This window comes from Clarias gariepinus, chromosome 14, assembly GCF_024256425.1.
Source record: "Clarias gariepinus isolate MV-2021 ecotype Netherlands chromosome 14, CGAR_prim_01v2, whole genome shotgun sequence".
Classification (NCBI taxonomy): domain Eukaryota; kingdom Metazoa; phylum Chordata; class Actinopteri; order Siluriformes; family Clariidae; genus Clarias; species Clarias gariepinus.
This window is the reverse complement of record NC_071113.1, coordinates 13,544,789-13,571,303: the sequence shown is the minus strand read 5'-3', so window position 1 is coordinate 13,571,303 and position 26,515 is coordinate 13,544,789. Positions and strand designations below refer to the sequence as shown.

Genomic DNA, 26,515 nt, shown 5'->3' with positions numbered 1-26,515 from the left:
TTATGAAGATGCCAACCGTCTATTGCCAACCCTACTAAATTTCAGCACACACTAGGATCTGTTAGAAAATGTGCCAACACCTGCCAGCATCGCTAATGGGACACAATGATGCAGTCATGGCGACTGGTGTCACATTAATTCACACTTGTCCAGAGCATGCAAGGAAAGGGGGTTATCAAAGGGTGCGCTTACCGCAGAGTCTCCCTCGCCGTGTAGCCTGAGCCGATGAGAATCGACTCATCGAAAAGCTTGTCCATGCATGGAATGAATTCTGCAAGATAAATAGTCTATCAGATACCGGCAGAAGCTCTCTGCATTACAGAAAGGGCAAACAGCCCCTGAACCATGAGCCATCAATGCTGTGTCTTTGTAGTCAGAGTTTCTCATTGATTCATTTATTCTCTACAGGACTAATGATTTAGCCGAGTGTATCACGTTGCCTTCTCAACTACTATTGATCGAGAACTGAAGCCCACAGAAAAGACTGCAGGAGTCTAGCACAATGTGGCTCCATCAATTTCAAACTTCATTAAATTCTTCATAGAATATTAAATAGAAATAAATTCACAAACATAATCAGCACCACAAAACGTTTTAAAGAGACCACGTAGTGCTAGATTTCCCCCCTGCCCATTCCACCGTACCACAATTTCAGAAAAACAGTACTGAAAGTTTGTGTGCATCGTAGGAGTGTGTGATGGTGTAGTCTGGTGTTGAGAGAGAGAGAGAGGACATACGGCTGCGCAGATCTGTGGTGAGGATGTGCTTAGCAGCGATCAGCAGCTCTTTGCGCAAGTGAGCGGTCTCAGGAGGACAGTTAGACAGCAGCTGCAGCATCCCTTTCACCATCTGCTGAGAATACTTCCCAACCAGATCCTGACCAAGAGCGGGCGCACATACAAAAACACACAAAGCAATTCTGTAATCACGCAGAAATTTGTGGTGAATTAATTCAATGTCGATACAAAAGAGATCCAACGTTAACAATTAAAGTACCTGATAGATGCGGATGATGTAGGCAAGAAAGGACAGGGTCTTGATTTGAGCGGCAATAAAATCTGCATAAAGTTCTTTATTGTACAGTTTGTGCTGCCTGTGATGATCAGAGAAAAAAAAATAAGAATTAATTTAACTTGCTGTTAGTTCCTTTATACCATATGTTCAAAGTTTAAGTTGTAACCCCATAAAACAAGGTTTGAGAAGTGAAAAACTTTATAAACTGCAATGTATTTGAGAAAGTGACATGCACATGAACTTGATTTATGAAATATTTTAAAACTACAAACTCCATTAGCTTTTTATGCACTCTGAAGTACTTCTTAAACCCATTTTTACACCAATCTGCAAGTAGTGGCATCACAAACAAACAGGCATGATGATCAAACTAGCATTTCATAAAGGCCTTTTCAAAATAAACATAGATTTAAATTTTTCTTGAAAAGCAGACATATGACCTGTGACATTAATTTGAAAAAACTTGGAAGTCTACAGAAAGCATTACGTAAAACCACAGAGCAACAGCGGTAGTAGGAATAATTACAATTATTGGTTTTATTATTTAGTCCTTTATTGTGTCTTTCCGGGACTTGTGTTGGTCCATGTTGCTTTTTATATTATTTATATATATTTATATATATATATATATATATATATATTTATATATATATATATATATTTATATATTTATATTTATATATATATATAAATATTTATAAATATATATATATTTATATATATATATATATTTATATATATATATATATTTATATATATATATATATTTATATATATATATATATATATTTATATATATATATATATTTATATATATATATATTTATTAGGGGTGCACCGAAATTTCGGGCGCCGAAAATTTTCGGCCGAAATAGCATTATCGGTTTCGGCCGAAACGTAAGAAAGCGCCGAAAATAAAAGCCGAAATTGTCGCCACGCCTCTCCCATCCTCCCGTCTCGTTCGCGCTGTCATTACGCATCAAACACGGAGTATGTCGGCGGTTTGGAAGCACTTCAAAGTTTCAGATGAGGACAGCAAAGTTGCAATAATTTTAATTAATTTGTAGTTTTTTTAATACAAACAAAAAGAAAATATTTTAAACATGTTTTTTAATGAAGACATTTTCGGTTTCGGTATCGGTTTTCGGCCAAGTGCATCCAAAAATTTCGGTTTCGTTTTCGGCCCAGAATTTTCATTTCGGTGCATCCCTAATATTTATATATATATATATTTATATATATATATTTATATATATATATTTATATATATATATTTATCCTTTTACTTCTTTATATAATCCACAGCTACACTAATGCACTAGTGTTTCAATTGTGCTTGGATAACATTAAGGTAGAACATTAGGCTTTACTATCCCTTCACCTTCTGCTTGTTATTAAACTGCCTCAGAAGAAAATATTAAGCGAATTTTTGCACAGTAAAATAAATCCAAAAACATTCCCCTGCCCCAGAAAATGCCAAACTTTTCACTGATATTTTCTTAAAAACAGGAAACTGACCGGGCTTGAGGGGACACTTGCAGTATGATGGTGTTCATGATCAGCGGCACAAACTCCGACACCACACTGTGAATGTTTAGTTTGTAGAGCTGTTTAAAAAAAAAGTAAGAAAGAAAAGAAAAAGAAAAAGGCCTTAAAACATTGTCAGAATGTACAGCTTACCACGTGGGACCAATTAGCATACAGGATACAATTTCTACACTCAGTACGGCGTGCTACAAAATCATTTTCTTTTTATGAGCTAGAAGTCTGTGGATGTAGAAATTTCTGTTGTTTCTTTCTCACCTGATACATGAGCACCACAATGATTGGCAGTTCAGCCAGGACCTTGAGAGACAGAGACCCCCGGGGAATGATGGTATGCTGCAGCACAGAGAAGAGACAAATGAGACACGCCCTGCGGGACGACATCACTCAAACAACACAGAGCTTGGCTGCTCAATGGTGCACCAGCTGTCACTAATAAAATATGACACAAGGAGTAATTAATTGAAAGCGCTTTTCCCTTGCATGCAGCGTAATGATCACCGGGTCTATTTGAAAGGACATTAATGGATTATCAAACAGCTGTAGGTGATGCAATGTCTCTCAGTTCAGACATAAGCACTTGTGACTGACAGGAAATAGGTCAATCACGGTTGAAGGACGCCCTCTAGTGGCTGAAGGGATACATGCCATTCAGAAGAAATAACAGAGATAAGACAAGCTGAGTGAGAGATTGCATAAGCACCAGATTCTCAGTTAAGTGTAATGGAGCCTGTAAATTAAACTTTGGTGGCAGAGTCAGAGCAGCAGAGACACTCAGATCTTATCAGTTTTACTTTCAGCGCCCAGGACTGATGGTACTTTTAAAGCACACACACACACACACCAACACACACACACACGTACCATTTTCTGGACTAAAGCACATCGCCCTCATCATTGTGTCTCAAATATTAACAATATAAATAAAAAATAAATAAAAAGGCACCAACCGTGCGGGTCTCGCTGTCCTCCTGCTCTGGAGCGGTCTTCACCAACACTGACGTGATCATGCCCACCATTTCCGGAGAGGGCACCGTGTTTTCCGCTATCACCTGAGGATTCTCAAAGTACCTCGTCTAAGACAAACGACAGAGTGTAACACAGTCAATTAAAATTCAATATTGTCATGAAACAATTTTTAGCTGATTAAAGAACAAAAATTAATTATTACTTTTATTATTATTATAATTATTATTATCATCACCACTGTTATGTTTATGTAATAAACATTTTTTCCATCTTGTCACCCTTCAAATGTAATAATCTGTAAATTGGAATAAAACATACTTCTGAATGCTATTGTGTAGATATCTTAATAACAGAACATTTTAATGTGTATTATTAAAACGTCTTTTAAGTTTCTTAAAATGAACACTTTTTATTTTTTTAAGAACATGCATTTGTTATCAGCTTATAGTTATGTTCACCGTTTCTTTTTTCAAATAATAAAACAAATAAAGCTTTGCCACTGTTATAAACTAATGAGACATAAAAATATTTCTCACAGAATATGACTCTCAATCACAATTAACCCGACAGAAATGACAACGTTGCTAACTGTCTTGCATTTGTAACTGCACATAAGGTTTTGCATGAATGGTGAACTTGCTGCATATTTTCATGCATGTTAAAAGCCCTTGTGATTACATGTCGTCATTATTAATCACATTAATTGAATTCGCTTTATTAAGATAACGTAAATGTCTAGGAATAAATAAGGCGACGGGACACAATTAGTTCAGACTATTCAAATTTTAATCATGCGCTGAAATTTGAATACAAGTCCTTTATTTAGACTATATTTTTATTAATTAAGGGGTTCACAAAAAGACTGTTATTGCATTATTTAGTTATATTCTGCATAAATATTTGATCAAATTAGTATATTGGCTTCATATTAAAAATGGCTGTAGTAGTGAATATTTTCAGACTGATACAAACCTGTTTAAGCAAACAGAAATTTCTACTGTCAATGCAAATGGTCAGCAAAAACAGATTATTTTTCATAGAATCTGTCCCCAAAAATGTTTAGCATCTCTGTTCAAAATATGCAATAAGTATATTTTATCCGTTTATGTGGAGCGCTGTTATAAAAGTCCATTTCTTAGTAGTTGTTATAGAAGATTTTGACACTGTCTGTTACAGGAAATCAATCAACACCTTCAGATTGACCAGAATAAAGAGCTCAGTAGATCTGTGATATAAATGCAATTCATTTAAAAATGACAAACAAAGAAGCAAAGTACAATTCATTGTAAAATCTGAAAGAATTATGAATTAAAACTCAAGCTACATACCACTACTTTTGGCAGATCTTTGTAGATTTGTTTCACAAAGTCCAGGAAATGATGAATCTGTTAAAATACAAAAAAGTAAACAGTTGCTTTGGCTGCTTAACCGTGCTATGAAAATAACACAGCTGGAGATGATGCAGTGTTTCACCTCTTGAGAGATCAGAGGTCTGAACTGTTTATGCAGTTCAATGATGATGCGCAGACAGATAAGCACATTTTCCTCACTTTCAATCTATGAAGAGAAAAAAAAAATCTATAGTTACTATAGTAACTTATAGTTTACTATAATATGTGAATACTGCGACTGTGGTGCAGAGACACTACAGTGAAGTCAAACCAACCTCAAGGAAGCGAAACATCACAGAAAGGACGTTCTTTACATGAGGGCGCAGGTGCTCATTGGTAGGGATGCGGTGGATGATTTCAAGGACCAGTTTCCTCAATTGCTGGAGGAGAACATTAGAATGATAAACCTGACTGTGCATAAACCATGAGGAGCTTCCAGAATTATGGTTAAAAGTAACTGAACTTAGATAGTGGTTAGGTAGGAAGAGAGAATTAAGCACCTGCGTGGGCTTCTCCTGAAGAAACTGCACCTCTCCGTCCTGAAGAAAGGTGAGAAAGCGCGGGATGATGTGTTCCAGAAAAGTTGAGTACTGTGGAGACGACGTCACGTTCTAGAAAAACAAATCAAATCATTTTACTTTTAAATTTATAAAAATCTAAAATGCAATCTAGGAGGAAAAAAATGCTGAGGCTTTCATTTATGACTGATTTTAAGGCTTACCTCAAAGTTTTCACTGACTTCCTGCATCATTTTCAGCTTGGTCTCATCCTCTGTGGCATAAGAGTGTGTGAGTAAGATATTATTGGTTTCTCTTGCACTACCAACTTATCTCATCATGCACAAACACAACCTGTCACAGTTGTCACTCTCTCATACACACCTCCTACTTAAGGCCATTAACCATTTGGGCGCATGCTTAGCATCACTTCTTCTCCTACATGGCATACTTGGGACTAATAACCTTATCTATACACTATATGCTCTTCAGTGTGGTTGGGGATGAAGTCACCTTGACATTACTGCTGCAGTCGATTTATCTCAAAAAAAAGATAAGTATAAGCTTGAAAGGACAGGCAGAACAGGGCGGTACACATTTGTCTTTTACCAACTGTTAAATGTTAACACCACTCTCTATAATCAAAGTTATAGATTTTATAAATTTTTTTAGGTTTGTATGACCAATAACCGAAACTCAAAAACCAAATGGTACAACTCATTCTAAAAAAAGCGCTAGTTTGCTTTATTTCTGAGCTGTAAGCAGACCTAGTGATCTGATGTCTCTGTAGTGATCTGAAAACTTCTGTTGGCCACACTGTCTTAACAACGCTTTCTGTTCAAGGCTACTGTCTCCCCAGTCACTGCCGTGCAGGTGTGAACGGGTTATATCAATTCATCTGTAACTGCAATGTGAGCAAAAATGGATCGCCACTTGTGATTTGCACAAAGAAAGAGCAGCAAGCAGTGTTTAGTTTTTTTGTGGTTTGGGGGTACAACTGGGGCCGCAACAACTTACAAAACAGCGTAAAAAGAATAGTTTGGATATCTGCAAACACAATATGAAGCGATAGCTAGATCTCCTAGATCTAAGCTAGGAGACATTTTCTTGCCATGGATTCATGACTACGAGTCTGAGTGTAAACGGCAGAGTATGGAACAGAAATATCCTGCTGACTGAGAAAAAGTTCAAAAGTCAATCATCATTTGAAAAATTGGTGCTTACAGTTACCTGGAATTCTTTTTCCAGGAAAAAAGTTCACCAATCAACAGTGCTTGTCACAGTAAGATGCTTATTAAAGAGCTGAGGACTAAACTTCAGATTAAACACAGAGGACTGCTATTCAAGGGCATGTTGCTCTCACTATCGGCATTAAAAAATATACATATTTGTTTTGAGTTGTTAAAGCATCCTCCCTATAATCCTGAATATTGCTTGTGACCTTCACCTGTTTGGTCCCCAGAAAGGAGCCCTATGAGGATGAAGGTTCACTAAGGATGAAGAAATAAAGTCCGCTGCGCATTCATGGCTCACAGCTCAGCCTTAAACCTTTTTTAATGAGGGAATACGAAAGCTTGGGGACAGATGGACAAAGTGTATTGAAAAGCAAACAGATTATTTTGAAAAAAATATGTATTTGTCTTTGCTAAAAGTTAATTGAAATAAATTCTACAGATAGAGTTCGGGTAATTTTTGGACTCACCCGCGTGTATTAGGAAGGAACATGTGTTTATTGAATGCTTGACTTTCACGTTATCGATACAAGATCGCGGCTAACTAATGCAACTAAATAAATGTAATGACTTGGTGTGAAAAGGTTAAAACAACGTCACGGCAGTTGCACCAAGTTGAAGATTAGTTAATGAGGAACTTCCATGTTTTCTGGCTTTAGCTGGTGCAAGGTTGGCAACTAAATGGATCCTTTCATGTTGCGAGACTTTTGTTTGTGAAAGCAAAACCAAGCTGACACGGTAAGGTTTGGGAAAGTCACTAATTTATTAATGCCAACGTGAGATTTACCCTCTGATTCCAAACAGAAGTGGCGTGTGTGTGTGTGTGTGTGTGTGTGTGTGTGATGGGGGGGATTTTATGCTTGATACTTACGTGTGTTGTTGTCGGTGAGGGCGGCTACGAACTGCAGGTACTTCTTCATGAGGGTGGTCTGGTCCACCACGGTGGCGCTGGGCGTGGCCACGAATGCCATGACGGCGGCGCGTGCGGTTCAGTCAGGCGTGCGTGGGATAATCAGCTCAAACTCATCCTGTCTGCAATGACAAGCGCACGCTCCACGTCACTCACTTGATGTGATGAGCACCATGCGCGCGAGATGCAATGTGCTTCGTAACCAGACTGTGTGAGATCATTTAATAATTGAAATGAATACAGAACGAATAACCAGCACTGCACAGGATGCATCAGTAAGGCGGTGTCGCAAACAGCCTGCAGTGCAGAACACCGTGCTTTACAATACTGCACACACCTCCCGTGGGTTACACGTACGCATACACATATATGTATATGCACTGCACATATAATCACCACAGCATGCTTTAAAAGCAAGGCACAAACTTAATCAAGGATACCAGACAACTTTAAACTGCACGCGCGCCAAGCTGCAGGCTTGCAGAGCGGCCAGCTAGGCTAACTAGCGCGCTAACAGGGTGAGCTGCCGCGGTGAAAAGAAGGACACATCACTGCGGTGTGAAGTTAGGAAAGAAAGAGAGAGAAAGAGTACACTGAAGTTTAAACGCGCTATAATTCATCCCTTACGCGCGGACGTGAAACAAACATATCAAAGAGCGTACCCGGTGGCGCGCGAGCTTGTACACTGGGAATAATAACACGCGCACCGAGCTAACTTCGCTACCTTAGCAGCTTTAGGGCTAATTAAATCCGCGAATTCGTCTTTAAACACACAAACAAAAACCTCCACAAAACAGATATTTACAATGGTGAGCAATTGTATTCCGTTGCACAAATTAAAACAATAACAAAAGAAAGAAAGAGCTAACCAGACTCACCAGCTAACGGAAAGCGGAAGCAGTTTTTTTGCGGATTTGTATTTCCGGTTACGCCGAATAAAAAATGGCGGAGGATTTTTTAAAAGAATCCCGCACTTCACCAGTCGGGTTAAAACCTTATTCTGTAAATGTTTTTAAATTAATATGGCCATATATTACAGATATATGTATATATTTAATCAATCCGCACCATTAGCGATAATAAATATTTGTTAATCTGATATGTGTGCTATTTGCAATAAGATAATATAGTCCTGAGCGTAAGGATATTTTTCTGTAATAGAAGTGAGAAGACCATCGAAAGTAATGGTCTTTTATTTTCATTGTATTTAACGTAGTGAATAATTTCTCTGTAGTTCGCCCTGTACTAAAAGTAAAATCTGCTTCTTATCAAATATCTGCTCCTTCCAATGTCTGTCCATACAAAAATACCAAACATGAAATATACTAGTATATCAAGAATATTTTTCTCACATAGACGATCTATATAGTTTTTACAGAGTGCGGAGTACGTTTAAAATGGTAAAATATTTTATAAATATGAATTAATATATTTTTTCACACATTCAATATATTTTACGCAAAGGTAGGCTGTTGACGGTGTAAAGCTATTGTTGAACCACATGAGGGCGCCCACTACTCTCAAAATTATTCATAAAGATAAACTGATTGTAACAAAGGACAACTTCTATGCCATGCAATGCCACTTAGAAAATTATTTAAATAGAGAGTATTGAATGGATTTGTAAAGATTTTCAGTGAAACTTGAGAATTTTGAATGAATGTCTAAACACTGTATATTGAATGAGACCTGACGTCATTAAGGCAGGTGTCTGTGCCTTAATGATGTCAAGTTTCATTCAGTATATTTAGATTTTCATTCAACTGCTAGCATTCTTGCGTAGCATATTAAGGGTGTATTTTATTCATTCTTGTCATATAGCTCCAGGTAGTTATATCGAAGGAATGATTCAGCAAGTAAGTGAGTGGTAATAGCAGCAACCCTGAGTAATGATGAGATCATTAACACACTGGCAGCTCTGAATGCCCCAAAGCAATACCATAAACCCCACTCAATATCATAGTTAAATTTTATTCACTAAGTGACTGAGTGAGTGTGTTTCATTGTGGACATCTAAATGTTTATGCATCGTCTGATATGCACTGATCCACTGTTGTAAAGAGCAGATATTTGATTTCCAGTAATGTCACTTATTAATAAAGCATTTCTGTGTAGCCCTTAAAATACTAAACATTTATGTTTAGCTGTTTTTAAATAAACATATATAGGGTTCAGGATTGTGCAGTATAGAGTGACATATCCTTTTTTCAGAACATCCTAGGAAATATAATGAACTGAAGTTTATTTCATTTTATCGAACTATACAAACATGACTAAGCAAAAAAATTTAAAAATGGGTCACACAGGCAAAGACATTGCACAAATGCTCATGATCACATCTTTTTCATGGTCGTTTTTGTTAGTTTTTAAGACTAAGTTATTACTATGTTAATAACACGCAAATAAAGAGTTCTACATTTTTTTGCATATTCATTCATTAATTTATTCCCATATTCTGGTAGTGGTTAAATTTACACGTTATAGAAGTAATTAAACATTTTTGCTGTACCAGACATATAAAAAATTTATGTCTGAGGCTGTAACTCCCTGTTAACAACCAGCAAGGATGTACACACACATATATATATTTTTTTATGTTATTGACCAATGCTGTGTTGGCAGCACGGATTTTAAAGAACTGATATAGATGTGTTTGGTTATTTGCACCATCCGGTATAAATTCAGACATATTGTTAAAGTTGGCAGTGACTACTAAGGTTGTTTTTTCTTTTTTTTTTTAGTCTTTCTGTTGGAAAGATTGTTTGAGGTGGGTTTCATCATGAGTTTTGCAGTTACATTAGCACCAATATGGTAAGGATAATCTACAAGAGCATGTACTGTAAGAGCACTGTGACATCATGTAATGTCAATATGGTCTTGCTTTGTGGAATAAAAGATTTTTCAACTCAAATTAGTCTTCCGTAGGGATGGAACATACTTGAGCACCTGTACTTCCTCACTGTAGTTAAGTATTATTTTGAAGAATTTGTATATTACTTGGCGGCAAGGTGGCGTAGTGGTCTAGCACTGTGGCCTCACACCTCCAGGGTTGAGAGTTCGGTTTGTGCCTTAGGGCTATGTGCATGGAGTTTGCATGTTCTCCCCATGCTTGGTGGGTTTCCTTCCACAATCCAAAGACATGCGGTACCCAAGTTGCCTGTAGTGAGTATATGTGCCCTGTAATTGATTGGCACCCTGTCGAGGTTGTTTTATACTCAAAGTATTTTAAAACTTGCATAATTGCTTTTTTTAAAACATTTTAAAAAGTATTGTAACAGCAGGGTAATTTTTTTTGTTTCTTTATAGATTAACCTCTACTAAAATGATGAAGTGTCCAATACGTACAGAAAGAAAGGATCTGCTAATGATCCATCAGTCAAGCACAGCATAGGTAAGTAGTGTCATGGCTTAGGTTTGCATGGCTGCTTCTAAAACAAGTTTACTAATCTTTATGGATGATGTAAAGCATGCTGGTATCAGAATTAATTTACAGCACTATAGAAACATTCTGTCTGCTAATTTACAGAGAAATGCACACAAACTAATGAGAAGAGAAGAACTGATTGGGAAGAACGCCATCATACAGGAAGACAATGACCAAAAAAAATGACTTCATTCGGGGGGGTAAAGTAGAAGGTTTTTTATCTTGGCCGAGTTAATCACTAGACTTCAACACAACTGAGAAAATATTTTAACTCCTGACGGAGAGACTGAAAGAAGAATCGCTCAAAAACAAACTCCTTAAAAAAAAAAAAAATTTTTGTATGTTTTTCTCTGGACAATAACATAATGGTTTTGAAATAAAGCTCCTGCATTCAAATACTAAAAATAATCCTAATATTTGTGATTATGCACTTTGGATACTGCAAAAATGGAGGGACTTCTAAATTTAAAAAAAATCTAAATTGTAAATGGCACATTTTTAAACCTCTTAAATTTTGATTGCTTTATTTTAAATAGTGTCACTGTCCAAACATTTTTGGACCTGCGTGTAGTTATATACTACACTACAACTACTGTGCTCATGGCGATTCCAATTTCTTTAACTGCAACTACTACAATAATAATAATAATAATAATAATAATAATAATAATAATATAGATATCACAGCACATTGAATTTTTAAATACCTTTCTGCTTATCTGGGAAAAATAATACAAAAAGCGATCATGATAACAAATAAAACTGGAAAAATAAAACAGCCATCTGGTTAATAAAGTAATTTTCCAACTTTGTCCTACAACTGAGCATGATCAGAATAACCATGCTGGAGCACAATAAAATGATCCAGATGGTGAAAAGGTTGCATTATCATTTCAATGGCTTCAACGTTGAGCTGTGCCAACATAAAAGAAGAGGTGACATCCTGTGACCCCCCAGCAAATGAAACTTCAAACAAGATTAGCTCGATCAAACAGGCAGAAGCTCGGTATGGAGATAAAGTGTGGCCTGCTTATATGTTGTTTGTTTGATCAAATAAAGACCCTCAACAACCTGAGATCCTGTAAAATATGTTTTAATTTGAATAGCTAATTTATGACTAATCGTATTTGTGATTTATTCAGTTCCTGAAAACTAACGACACATGCTTTTTATATTGCCGTTCACTTTTGGATGTATTGATTATTTAAAGAACAAAAGTACATTTGCCTATTTTACAAAAAAATAAGACGTAAGAAAAAAACAACATAGTGTTTTTATAGTGACACGAAGAAATAAAAGCACTCTTTCTCTCTAACACCACTATTAATGTTTTTTTTTTTTAAAGCAATGTATCTTCATGCTAGTAATTATATTTTATAGTATGGCGCTTTAAGTATTTTGGGGGAAAAAACTCTGTTGTCTGTTTAACATAAGGCCTTATTTTTTATACATTAAATTATTACTATGCAAATAATGTAAAGATTAAAATTTATATAAATGTTAAGAATTGTAAAGATTAAAATGCAGTTGATTAGTTTAATACCAGATTTCTTTTTACATAAAAGGGAGACCCACGGTATGAACACACCTGCACCAGCATGCATTTTCCCCGTCTCTGAGAACTGATATTATTGCAAACCTCATTTTCTAAATGTGTGATTTAACATTGCATTTTTCACTGTTGTGATAATGCCTAAATGGATGTCTGCTCAATGCTCACTGTGGCTGCAGACACAACCCATTTCAAAGCTTTTCACAAAAATCCCTGAAGGGTATTTTATCTATTTAATTTTACACAATATGGCATATAAGATTATGAAACGATCTATTTAAACACAAGGATTTTTGTATTACAAGAATCAAGGATTTAAACCTACTGAAAATAGGACCGATTCAGTTTTTCAATTAGAAATCAGAATATCAGGCTTTTATTTCCGTTAATGCAGGATTAAGAACTGATTGGACCCAGATTTACAAATAAGAGTTTTATACTCATTCATTACATCCAATATATTGGTCTTATACTGTAGTGAGAAAAACTGATTATTGCTTGCTTAGGACTGAGTTGTGTAAATATCATTGGTATGACAACAGCAAATATGGTATTCACTAGTGATTAGGGCATGATTAATTAACTCACCAGAACATCATTTGAACATTTGTCATTTTAAAAACATTTCAAAACACACATTCCTAACTCATACAAAATGCTCTACAATGGGTATTATGTTTGGATATCAATCAAATTATTAAGGCTACAGATTGCGGGTTTGGTTTACTTTGTTACTGTATGTTAGATTGCTGCCTTGACTACAACATAAGTTCAGTTGAGGACTGACCCCTGATGGTTACACAATATTGCAGACGTCAGTGGTCAAAAGTTTTACGCTGACAAGGAGATTAGAAGGCTTGACCTTATAAAACAACTTCTTTGCCATGCCTGACCACTGTTGATGTCCAGCGTTATGTAACATTACCTCTACAGGGTTAGAATAAAGTCTTTCCCAGATTTCAAACACATATATATATATATATTATGTGTAAATTGATCCATGTTATAAAATAAGATTCATGTTTTTATAATAGCATGTAAAAAATCTATATTATATTATTATAAAATATTTTTAAATGTGTATTAATAAACTATATATATACTGCATATATTTAATACATAAAAAATATATATTAATATTAACTCTTAAATAGTTAAATAAATAATTATGAAATAGTCTTTCATAATTATTGATTGGATTTAATCAGGGAAGGACTTTATGGTCACCCTTTATAATTGTTTAATGTTTATACCATTTAATGTGTTCTATACTGAAACCATACAACCAAGCCTTGTATTCTCTTCTTTGTATCTAATATCCTGAGCCTAGAATGAAAGGTGTGAGAATTTTGATAACTCAGCAGTGTCCGGATGGAACATACACTGCATCTGGCATCACCTTTCATTGCAGTGGCCTCTGCAGAGAGCCGAGCCAGGGGTCACTCTGCTGCTTACAGCAAGGTTTATGCACAGGGTACAAAAGATGCTGTTATATTTAAATCTGAAAATTGTTCTCCAAATGAAAAAAAGGGTTTAGTCACAATATGTCTTATACACATACACACACCATACATAATAAACCATATAAACATACTGTATACACCAATACATGCAAAATATATATAAAACCACTTATTTATTAAAGCTCTAATAGCCATAGACTAAAACAAATGTTAGTTTAATTAATTTATTTAATCTATATTATTAATTTGTCTTGATAACAAAACACACACACACACGCAGACACACACACACACACACACACACACACACACACACACACACACACACACACACACACAACTGCCATAACATCATTAAGCAATCTCACTAATAAAGATTAATTTTAATTGTATACAGGTTGCCATTTGAATAGAATGCAACTGTAGTTTTTGTATTATACAGTCTATAGGCATATCATTTTGCCTTTTTGACATTTTGGGTAAGTTCTAAATAATATTCTGATAGAAAAACAGAACTTTTAATATTAACTACACTTAAAAGGGTGCGTATAAAATGTCAGCTCACAGCATGCCACTGGCTTTCTCTCTTCCATTACAGAATTTACAGGAAATTGATTTTTCCCCCTTAACCCACAATTTGGATGAATAAACTTTTAAACCTGATATGATTGGTAAAGTGTTCACTTTGTACTTCACTGACCTTTAATGTCATTGCCTGTGACAAATGCCTGGTTGCACAGATTACAATATATTGCTGTATAACGTCCTGCTGTCACTGTTTAGTTTGTTCAAGTTATCTACAAATACTCCATATGAGTTACACAAAAACAAAACAAAAAGAAAGTGTTGCTTAATTCAAAGCACTTTTGTAAGTCGCTCTGGATAAGATGTAAATGCAAATGTCGAGTGAGTGTATCGCAGCATTCTTAATTTTTAAAAGAGGAGATATCACGTTCTTACGTCCTTTGCAAATATATTTCATTACAACATTCTAAGGCCCTTGCTGGGGCCAATCGCAGGGCGTTCAGGCACAAGGCAGGAGACACCCAAAAGAGGGGAGGTAACCCATCATTGGGCACAGGACATTGGACACTCTCACACACTACAGTTATTTGGAAACCCCAATTAGCCTACATCACATGGCTTTGGACTATGGGAAAAGCATTAGAGTAATTACAGTAAACCAACAAGGAACAAGGATAACATGCAAACTCCAAACATACAGACCAGATTTAAACTCCCAACCCCAGAAATGTCAGGCAGCCATGATAGCCTCTAAACATCCATTGCCCCATATGACTATAAAAATTAGATACAAAATTTGGACACCTAATGAATTCTAATGAATGTGTTGTTTTGTGATTGATTTTTGCATTCCATAACAATACTGGAGATTCAAAACTGAAACATAAAATACCACATATGGAATGGAACAACAACAATAACAACAACAGTCGTTGTTGACGAAACTGGCTCTCATGAAGACCTTCCCAGGAAAGCAAGGCTAAAACCTACCTTTGCTAAAACCTATATTTTTGTTGTCATGCACCATGTGAGTGCACCATGCACCATGTCACTTACATCTGATCCCAGTCTCCCCTCTCATATCAAACATTACTCACTGTGAGGGGACTGCTCATAAAGTAAACTGACAGCAATGATAAATTTAAATTCAATTCAAATTAAAATTTTATTTGTAACATACACAGTCATACACAGTACGATGCAGTGAAATGCTTAAAAAGTTAAGTTAGTGCAAACCGCCTGTGACCTTCAAAGGTAAAAACAGTTGACAAAAATAAATAGAACAAAATATAAATATATATATAAGAAATATAAAAAACTTATCTATACACTGAGAAGAAAATATAAAGATGAATTCAAATGGAAATAAGTGGAAATGTCCAGGAAGTGTGCAAATGTGCATGTGTGTGTAGATGTCCATGGTCCATACATTTCCATAATCTGCATGAATGTGCAATGTACAATGTCCATGAATGTCTGGGGTATGTGCAACTGTGTAGTGTACAATAATGATATACTGTTTATCGTTTTCTATAAATTCATATTTTTCTTTCCTCACTGGTTGGTTTCATTGGTTTATTACTTTACGCGCCTCTGTGGTGACGTCAACAGGCTACTGTACTATTAACCTACCGGGAGGGGAAGTGGAGGCTTTAATCTCAGTCTCAGTACAAGCGCAGAGCAGAGCAGAGCAGAGCAGAGGAGAGGAGAGGAGAGGAGAGGAGAGGTGGCAGACTGTAACCCAGCTTCACTGATGAAGTGCTGTTTAGTGAGGAAATGATTCAAAAGTACGCGCGCATGGGAAAATCCAGGGAAAAGTTTACCCTAATTTTCTGAATTGGACCTTATCATCATCATCATCAGCAGCAGCAGCGGCAGCAGCAGCTTTATTATCCTTGCAGTTATTATATCTTTATCTCTGACAATGACTCGTCCTGCCGTTTTGCTTCTGTGCGTCTTTTCCAACATCTGCGTTACCGTGAAAGCGATGCACAGCCAGGGGGACAGGGAGACACGCTTTCTCTGCACGGTGATTCCTGTGGACGAGGACCCGAGCTGTCCCGTCCAGACGGACTTCATTCAGAATATCCAGAGTGAAGGACTGAAGAAGACAGTGATGCAGCTCAGGGAGACTGTTCTCCACCAACAAGAGACAATAACCCATCAGCTGGGTACCATCAAAGATCTGACATCCAAACTGTCTCAATGTGAGACCACCGCTGAAGAGTCCTCATCCTGGAGGAATGGCAAGGAAGACACCATGGATGATGTCCCGAGAGATCCAAATGAAACTCTGGATGCGCTGGGGAAGACCATGCAGAGTCTAAAGGACAGACTTCAAAACCTGGAGGTGAGAGGAACTGCTCCCACAGTTAAGGACACTTACACACATTAGTGTATAATACAGGTGTTGCTGATTCCAGATCGAATCATTTGTATAAATATTATAAAATGGCTGCACAGTGGCTTAGTGATTTGAACTATCGCCTTGCACCCCCAGGGTCCCGGTTTGATTCCTGCCTGGGTCTGTGTGTGTGGTATTTGCAAGTTTTCCCCGTGCTCGGTGGGTTTCCTCCGAGTACTCCAGTTTCCTCCCACAGGCTAAAGAGAAGCAGATTAGGCTGATTGGTGTTACCAAATTACTCACAGTGTGTGAATGAGTGTGTGAATGATAACCAGTCCTTAGTTAGACTAAAAAGGTTCTGGATGGATGGATGGATGGATGGATGGATGGATGGATGGATGGATGAAATATTATAAAATACAGTTTTCTCTTGTTTAAAATGACATATGCTGTATGTGTAACAGTATAAGCTTATTTATGCCCAATTAATAATGTCAATTATATATCATACAAGTTTAGCTGTTTTAAGAAAGGCTGTCCAACAACACTTGAGGTTTTAATTTTGGTTAATTAAGTGCAGGAGGTGAGGATTTACAGGGATTATCCCCAACCTGATTCTATCTATATCTCTTATCCTGTGCAAACGCTCACAGCACTATAATTAGTGAATAATGACAATTAATTATCAGTCCTACTCTACAGATGAAAGATGAAGAACGAAGTGAATAAATTAATTGGACTTTTTTTAATAGAATCTGTCGGGCTAAATGATTGAAATGGATTTATCCATTTTTTGTTTCGCAATTCTTTTGAATAAACATATATAAGGCTCAGGTTTGTGCAGGATAGAGTGATGAATCCTTTTTTTAGCACAACATAAGCAATATGATGAACTGAATTTTATTTCATTTTATACATTTGTTTAATTGTCATTGAGGTATGCTGTGTTGCCAGATGAGGGTTAAATTGATCTCTGATCTCAGATTTGTAACATTTTCTGTATATGATTTTTTTTTTTTTGTAGCAACAGCAGATGCGAGCCAGCCTCTCTGGAGCTCCATTTCCCAGCGAGTTACGAGAACTGCTGCAACGTAGGCTGGGAGATCTAGAGAGCCAGCTCCTGAGCAAAGTCAATGAGTTGGAGGAAGAGAAATCACAGCTGTATAACGAGACAGCTGTTCATCGTCAGCAAACAGAAAACACCCTTAACACCCTTATTAACCGAATCTCTGACCTAGAGAAAGGTATTCACGACTATTTATACTTTTTAAGGTCTATTGCGTCACTTTTTAGTTTTTTTATTCAGTCATAAAGGTGAATTTGACAGAAAATTAAAAGTCTATGGCACTGGAAGGGTTAAAGCATATTTTGCTGTTATAGAGAAAACTATGATTCCCACCAGAGGTGTCCTATTACTAATTCACACTCTCTGCCAGCAGGTACAGGATTCAAGTCCCCTGAGGATTTTAAACTCTCCCTACCCCTGCGCACAAACTACCTTTTTGGCAGAGTGAAAAAGAGCCTGCCAGAAATGTATGCATTTACTGTGTGCATGTGGCTCAAGTCCAGTGCCAGTCCTGGCATTGGGACCCCTTTTTCATATGGTGTCCCTGGGCAGGCAAACGAGATTGTACTGATTGAATGGGGCAACAATCCAATAGAGCTACTCATCAATGACAAGGTAAATATTAGCCTATTCTTTTTCAGGCTATATCCTTCAGAGCATTTCAGTCTTCTTAAGCTAAAAACATCATATGCTGCTAAATATTTGAAAAATACATATAGCTGAAAATAAGATTTACATATTAACCTTTAATTTGGGTGTAGTCATTGTTCACATTCACACAGTTGTGTGCTTTCTTCCCCCTCCAACCCTATGGAGGTCGCACAGTTACCTCTGTCTGTGAATGATGGAAGATGGCACCATATCTGCATTACATGGACTACAAGAGATGGTTTGTGGGAGACTTACCAGGATGGTCAGAAACTAGGATCAGGGGAAAACCTGGCCCCATGGCACCCCATTAAACCTGATGGAGTCCTTATTCTGGGCCAGGAACAGGTGAGAATAGTGGCAACCATGTATTTTCATTTTCAAAATGTGAAAACCATGTTACTGTCTAAGAAGGGTGATAAAATGCATAACATTTAATATAGATTTTAATTTGTTACACTGAACCTAGAGTTTGTGTTCATGGCAAAAAAGGACTGGAAAACAAGAGAAAGTGGTTACTGGTGGTTTAAGAATCATGGTTTTTTACTAAGATATTTCACCCAAAAACCCTGTCTGCCTTTGCCAGGATTTCCACATTAGGGTTTTTAGGGATTAATGATTGATTTGGGAGTGCGAGTATGCCTCCCCAATGAGAATGCATGGCCAATCTGCTCTTTAGAATCCTGGCTACAGAATCGAACTCACAATGTCTGGATGACACATTTCTGTTGTACCACTCACGCGTCATGGACAGTGCTTTTATTATAATGATGACCAAAATCGGTGTAATTCAATAACTGTTTTTTATTTGAACCCTACAGAACTCAGAATCAGTCCTGAAATAAAGAGGGACATCAACAAAAACAATCCTAAAAATATTAATTTAGTCATCTTCAGTAAACACTTTATTCTGGAAAAGGTTTACATTGGACCCAAGTCCATTTCAAGAGTGTTGTGCATGAGTCATGTTTTGGGAATACACCTTGGATGAAGCATCAGTGCACATTCAGAGACTGATGCATCTCTCATGACCTTTAGCATAACTAATCCACCTCCATGTCTTTGGGAGGTGGCACAAAACTGGAGGAAGCCCACACAGACATGGGGAGAACATGTAAAACTTCCCACAGACAGTAACCTGAGCTCAGGATGCAACTGGGGACTGTGGAACTGTGAGGCAGCTATGCTACCTGCTGCACCACTGTGCCACCTTTTGGGAATATAAAAGCGTTCTCCATGGAGCAATGAAACAAAGTCTCGCACAATATTGAGATTACAGGAAGAGACTCAGTGCTTTTAAACTCTCCAAGGCAGATGTTACAAAATAAACATTTTGGGATAGGGGTGCAGAGCCAATAAAGCCTGTGTTTTGTGGAAAAATCACACTTGTGCTCGAAAAAAAAAGTTGAATTAAAAGTAAATAAAACATAACATGGAACATGGAGTTTAGTCTAGTTCTCAAATTATCTTTAGAACTAAGGCATTTAAAGTAGTGTCATCATGAAGTTGCAGTTCTCCTCAGAGGAATTACATCTAATAATTTTAAAAATTACACAGTACTTCTAGCTCAAATTCTAACACAAACTCACCAAGCACTTTTATGATAACACCTAGCACCTAATCATTCACATAGTTATCTATTTAGCCAATTATGTCCCAACAGTGCAATGCATTAAATTATGTACATATGGTTTAGCATCATTGGGTAGTATCCATAGTAACAATCGGAATGTGGGAAAATGTGATATTAGTGATTTTGACCACGGCATGATTGTTTATGACAGACAGGCTGATTTGAGTATTTCTATAATTTTTGGGATGCCGTAGATCAGGAAAGTGCAGGAAAAGTCTTCAGAAATTGCATGATGCAGTAGGAAGTAATTTTTCCAACATCTTGTATAATCAAGACTTTAAAGACTTTAAAAGATTAAGCTGTTTTCAGAGCAAATAAATAGAGCTCTACTCAGCATTAATATTCCTAATAAATAATAAATAAACTGTATGTATAAGGTACTCTATCTATCTATCTATCTATCTATCTATCTATCTATCTATCTATCTATCTACAGTATCTATGTACTGTACAAAGGGGTGTAAATGACACTGTCAGGTGCATATGTTATAATGTATTATTTTATATAGTATTGTGCTATCTGTACCCTCTTCCAGTATTTCCTTATTCCTAAAAAAGGAATAATTACAGCTCTGTTGTATTAATGTGTTTTGTTGTTTATGGGCTCTACAGGACGTGGTTGGGGGCCGCTTTGATGCCACGCAGGCCTTTGTCGGTGAGCTGAGTCACTTCAACATGTGGGACCGGGTTCTCCGACATGTGGACATAAGCACCATGGCAAACTGTTCCTCATACGTGCCTGGGAATGTGGTGGCCTGGTCTGACAGCAACATCGAGGTGTTCGGTGGTGCATCTAAAGAGCCACTTGAGTTATGTGAAGATCGTCTTTTTGACAATTAAGTCCTCAGATCCGTCTCCTTGTGCTTTGTGATTCTGTTGCATAATGCAGTATGTATTTTGTCTTTTTTTTGTATTTTATGTTACAGCATATGTATGTGGGCCTTGCTACAATAAATATTAAAATTGTGTCATTTATTTGAGTTCACTAGTTAATTAGTGTGGATTTGTTTGTGTATGTTACTGGTTTACTATGTTTCTGTCATGGATGTAGAGACGTTACATGAGGTAAGATTTAAGCAGAGCAACTATTTATTTCATTAATTCAGTTAATTTTTTTTAGGACTTACATTGCATGGGCACAAAAAAGTCATACATTGGTACATTTGACTTTTGTCACACTGGTGGCCAGTTAATGTGTGAAAATGATTCCTTATGCTCCCAGAACCACTCCCAGAACAACAATTTGAAGCCTAGTATATGCTATGCTATAATGGAAGATTACCTGGTTATTCAGTACATTCAGGTCATCAACTGACTTTATTACCACATTATGTTGCTGAGTCTAGACCTGACCAAGTCAAGCAATTACAGATTATAACATTGCCTCCTGAGGCCTGACCAGTGTGAACTATGCATTGCTTTATGCACTTACCCTCTTACCCTGACACTCCAATCGCTCTGGAATAGGGTAAGTTTGGACTATTCAGACTACATGACCTTTTTCCCCCATTGCTTCAAAGTCTAATCCTTATGCTTCCTACCAAATTGAAGCCTTTTATCTGATTAGTCTCACTAACAAGTGGTTCACTTAAGGCTACACAGCTCTCATCACTTTGTGTGTATATGGAAAAACTCTTACTTTCACCATTTCATATAGCTATGATTTTTACTGTTGAGTACTGATTACTGATGCAACTTTACAAAGTGTTTAAGTGATCTGCATTCATGACTTTTTTACGACCACATTGATAGTTCAGCACTATGCTTTCAGGTTTTGATAATGTGTTGAGGGGTTCTTTTCTTAACCTTAATTTTTTTGCTTGATGCATCCCAAGAATTTTACCCTTCTAAAATGGCAAGGCTGTGTATTTAGTTAATTATTTTTACATAATATTACATTAATAAACCCATAGTGGCTTAGCTGTTACTGTAGCATTGCCACCTTGAACCTGTATGGTTAGGGTATGAATCTGACCTTCGGTCTGTCTGTGTGTAGGTTGCATTTTGTACAATCCGAAGACATGCAATGTAGCATTTCTGAATTGTCACAGTGATTTAATGGATGAGTGAGTGTGTGTGCACTTGTACTGTAGGTTGCATTGCTGGTGTGAAGTCAAAGCTCATTGCAGCTAAAAATTGTTCTGTGTCAGTGGAAACTACAGTGTCAGCCAAGAAATATACACACTTTAGAAAAAGAAAACTTAAAATAAATATAATAAATATTCATATTGATATATATGATAACATTATGAGAATAATAAAAGAATATTATGAATATTATTTTATTATAATATACATTATACTATTTTCTTTTTCCTGAAGTGTGTAAAAATGTTTTGGATGAATCTGTTTTTTTTTTGTTTTTTTTCACAAATTACTATCATAAATCAGCACAGCCAAATTAATTTACTTTAGTTCCACAAATTGGTGACATATTCTATAAATCAGTAGTAGAGCATCCAAAAATGAATGTGTGTTTAAAATCTTGTGCTTTATGTTCAGGTTTGCCTCTGGGGTTTTGTTTTTATGCACTGATCAATTGTTCTTTATATGAAAAGCCTTAGGGTTATGAGTTTGTGCCAATGCTTAGACTGCTGTTAACAAAATTAAACAACACTATATGAACATTTGTGAAAAAAACCCTAAAGCTGTACTTCCATATCTGCAAAACTGATAGTTGATTTGAATCAAAACAAAGGTTTTTCTGACCCAACTGACGTTGCAATTTCCCTTGCACAGTAGCTAACTTGTATTTGACATATTGCTTTATAATTGTCTCATGAGCTTTGGCACTGGGCAGGTCCTATTCCCTTAAGGCCAGCCAATGCTGTATCTTTGGACTAATTCCTGCACACTCTAGCAGTGTGCATTTATTCAATGGCACTTTTCAGTTAACTAGACAAATGTTCGGACAATTATAAAGCAATATGTCAAATACAAGTCACAGCTGAATTGTCTGGGCCTATACTGTATAATATTTAATTATGTAATATTATGTTCAAATATAAAACACTGAAAAACCATAAAATTTATACACACATAAAGTACATTCATAACAGGTACGAAAAAATATGTATCTAGTCAAACTTACGCTTGTAAAAAGCATTGAGGCATGGCCATTAGCAAAACTGAGAAACAAAGCAAAGGAGAAAAAAACTAAAGGACCCACAAACACACACACATACTGACTACACAGAGGCATAGATGGACAAAATGAAGCTGCTTTATGCTTTTTTCTGGTACTTAATGTGATTATAAATGAAATTTCATGCATTGGAAAAAGCAGAGAGAATTTCGAGATGTTAATTAAACCATGTTCCATGTGTGAGACAGACAAATTGCAGGCAGTATGACTAGCAGTTTTTTATGTACCAGTCATCATCAGGTCTGATGAATCAGAAGCTCAGTTTCTTTTTCCATGGAGATGGTTGCAAATGAAAGCCCTTCTGTATTGAATGTTAAAATTCAATGCCTGCAAATAAAAGATAATTTATGGCTGCTCACTAAAAGCATGAAATGGAATTTTTTTTTCTTTTCTTATTTTTCCACTTATGGATCATGTTAACTTGTTGATTTAATTTGGTGTAGTTCACCCTCTAGTGGACAAAAAACTATCCTGTAATTTTTCACCAATCTGTAAGGCTTATTTTGCATTTCACAATTTTAAATAATGTAAGATGTATAATAATATACGGTCATGTCTATTTTGTTAATGTTATTGTTAATGTTGGTTTAGCTGTCTAGCACAATAGGTTGGAGTTCAAATTGAATTAAGCATAATGCATAAGTGCAGATGCCAGCTTTAATTTGAGAGTATTTACACCCAAATTGGGTGAACTGTGCTGAAATTACAGGTTCTGCATTATAAAGGACCAAAAGTTATTGGACAGATCGGGTCGCTTTTGCCGTAGAAGATGATGGGCTCTTCTACTATAAAGACTGTTGCTTCATCTCAGGGTCGTAGCCAAACACCCAAGTCCTGTCATCAGTAATGATCCTCGACATGAAGGACGTGTCACCTAAAGCACACTGTGGGAGTTCTTGGTGGACTTTAATGTGATGTTCTTTCTTCTCCTTGGTCAGCAGCATGGTGCATGTTCAAATGTGAAGATTGCCTAGACTGTTCCGTATGACATGCCACAATGGCAGCAATGTTGTGGATTTTCCTCTGACTATTATCATGAGAATGGTTTAGACATTTTGGTGGGTTGATCTTCTTTAATGTCTTCCTGACCTCAAATCATCCTTCAGTGATGTTCTTTTACTCTTGAAGCACGCATCCCACTCAAAACACCTGGAACGACTCATTGCAGCATCACTCCACAGTTTTTCATTCAGTTTCACACAGAATTTCACATTTGCTCTTTGTTCTAACTTGCTATCTATGATGAAATAGCAGACATGGTAATACATGTGATCAGAATAGCACCAGTTGCACAGCTCCTGATGTACACAGGGCATTGTCTTTTGGCACACTGTCTTATGAAGATCACTTACTGTATATGCAGGCTTGTGCTGCCATCTGTTGGCATGCTACAAAACTTGTCTTAAAACTTTTTGATACCACCTTGTACACTCAGGAATGCAAAAAGGCTCAAAAGAGTATTTAAAACCCGGTTTGTGGCAGAATTGCAGATTTCCTTCCCTGAATAAAAACAGGTAGGTGTGTATACAGTACTGTAAATCAAAGGCAACAATCAAAAGGCAAATAACCGTGTAAATACAGAGGATTTACCCACAGGTTTTATACCACTAATAAGCCTCAAAACAGAAAGATAAGAGCAAGTGAAAGGGGTTCTCATGTATTTATTGATGACTGCAGGATGAACACTAAAGGCAATATAGGGTTATATTACTTGCCTATTTGGCTTGAGAGGTATTTTATTTAATGAAAGCAAACTGAAAGTAAAAATGCCACAAAAACAAGCAGGAACATAAGACAGCAGCAGTAAAGATCAGGGGTCAAGGTCTGGTCAGTGCATCAGCTACAGTAGGGAAAAAGACCTAGCAACAGCAATATAAAATTTTTTAAAATGTATTTTGGTTTAGAGTAAAAAACTACATGCTGATTATTAAATGTTTAATTGAAATCCTGTGCGCCACTGTGTAATGGGGAATTCCTTCACCTTTATCAAAAAGTCATGTAGTCCACAATGGTCCAATGTCATATTATTAAAGTAATTTAACTTTCTCCACATTAATTAATACCAACAATGTCCCAGTGCCCATTCATTCATTTATTAATTTATTCATTCATCTTCTATACTTCTTATCCTGTGGACAGGGTCATGGGCCCTAGAGCCTTTGCCAGGAGACTTAGGGCACGAGGCTGGGTACACCCTGGACAGGGGGCCAATCCATCGCAGGGCACAAACACACACTACAGGCAATTTGGGAACAGCAATTAACCTAATGTGCTCCCACAATTCTTTGGATTGTTGGAGGAAACCAGAGTACTTGAAAGAAACCAAACAAGTACAGGGAGAACCTCGACCCTGCTGAGAGTGTTCATTTGAACATATTAGTATTCACATTTTTTTTTAGGTATTTAGTTGTGCTGCATACTTTAAAGCTTTATGCTGGGGCTGTTCTGCTCAGACAGTGATGAAGATGACTGGGTTAATCAGAGAGACACAAGGCCAAATCAGCTGACTCACAGCTAAGATGAAGAGAATCATTATGACACAGCTCTACATTAATTAATGAATGTAGAATTAAGCCTAATAATCCGATCAAGAAGATGGTGTGGCTTAACAGGAGATATTTTTTGAGGCCTATAGTTCTGGGACAATTTGTTCGTTGTGTTATTTACAGAAGTCGACTAGTTTATGGTGAGTCACGATCGACTCATAGATCACCCACACATTTTAATTTTCATCATTCCCAAACAAGAGATATTTATAAGTGAAGAAAGCTGTGCCCTGGGACATTTAATCGCTGAAAGCTAATGACGTTGCTCTTTGAGTTGGATTGTAAGGTTTAAGAGACTTATTCAAACGGCTGCACAAAGCTCAAGGACATCCTGCAAAAAGCCTTAGAGACAATCTCTGGAAAGACTGTTGTAATGTAGAAAGTGTGTGCAGCAGTTATTATACACCTGCTGAAAAAGTTTAGATAGAAACATTTTCACATTACATCGTCTTTTTTAATTTAAATATCCTTTCATTTATATGACTAATTATTAATAAGCCTCATGTTAATTGTTACTCAAACTCTAGAGGAATCTAGAGGAAAGTAAATAAATTGTTTATATTAGCATATATAACATGTATAAACATATATAAACTATAAACAAAACATAT

The 26,515-nt window shown here is 36.6% G+C and overlaps 2 protein-coding genes across 4 annotated transcripts in view; one reads left to right on the top strand and one right to left on the bottom strand.

Annotated features, from left to right (window-relative positions):
* The window catches only part of trrap (transformation/transcription domain-associated protein), a 75,129-nt gene extending 66,646 nt beyond the window's left edge, over positions 1-8,483 (bottom strand). For both annotated transcript variants that reach the window (XM_053511122.1, XM_053511123.1), the window contains exons 1-13: positions 8,437-8,483; positions 7,520-7,680; positions 5,641-5,690; positions 5,420-5,530; positions 5,195-5,299; positions 5,002-5,085; positions 4,857-4,913; positions 3,510-3,635; positions 2,818-2,895; positions 2,533-2,621; positions 997-1,093; positions 738-876; positions 193-271 (exon numbers count right to left, since the gene is read on the bottom strand). In XM_053511122.1, the coding sequence (XP_053367097.1) occupies positions 193-271; positions 738-876; positions 997-1,093; positions 2,533-2,621; positions 2,818-2,895; positions 3,510-3,635; positions 4,857-4,913; positions 5,002-5,085; positions 5,195-5,299; positions 5,420-5,530; positions 5,641-5,690; positions 7,520-7,619 (1,115 nt within the window). In that variant the 5' untranslated portion in view covers positions 7,620-7,680; positions 8,437-8,483. The remainder of the gene's footprint in view (positions 1-192; positions 272-737; positions 877-996; positions 1,094-2,532; positions 2,622-2,817; positions 2,896-3,509; positions 3,636-4,856; positions 4,914-5,001; positions 5,086-5,194; positions 5,300-5,419; positions 5,531-5,640; positions 5,691-7,519; positions 7,681-8,436) is intronic.
* A 7,745-nt stretch (positions 8,484-16,228) lies between these two features.
* nptx2b (neuronal pentraxin IIb) lies at positions 16,229-21,149 on the top strand. Of its 2 annotated transcripts, none has more exons than XM_053511730.1 (5): positions 16,229-16,872; positions 17,891-18,110; positions 18,306-18,547; positions 18,749-18,928; positions 20,826-21,149. In XM_053511730.1, exons 1-5 carry the CDS (start codon positions 16,447-16,449, stop codon positions 21,051-21,053), a joined length of 1,296 nt encoding a protein of 431 aa, XP_053367705.1. In that variant the 5' UTR covers positions 16,229-16,446; the 3' UTR covers positions 21,054-21,149. The 2 variants fall into 2 exon arrangements, with proteins under 2 accessions (XP_053367705.1, XP_053367704.1); XM_053511729.1 differs by having other exon boundaries at positions 18,303-18,547.
* Positions 21,150-26,515: the final 5,366 nt, after the last annotated feature.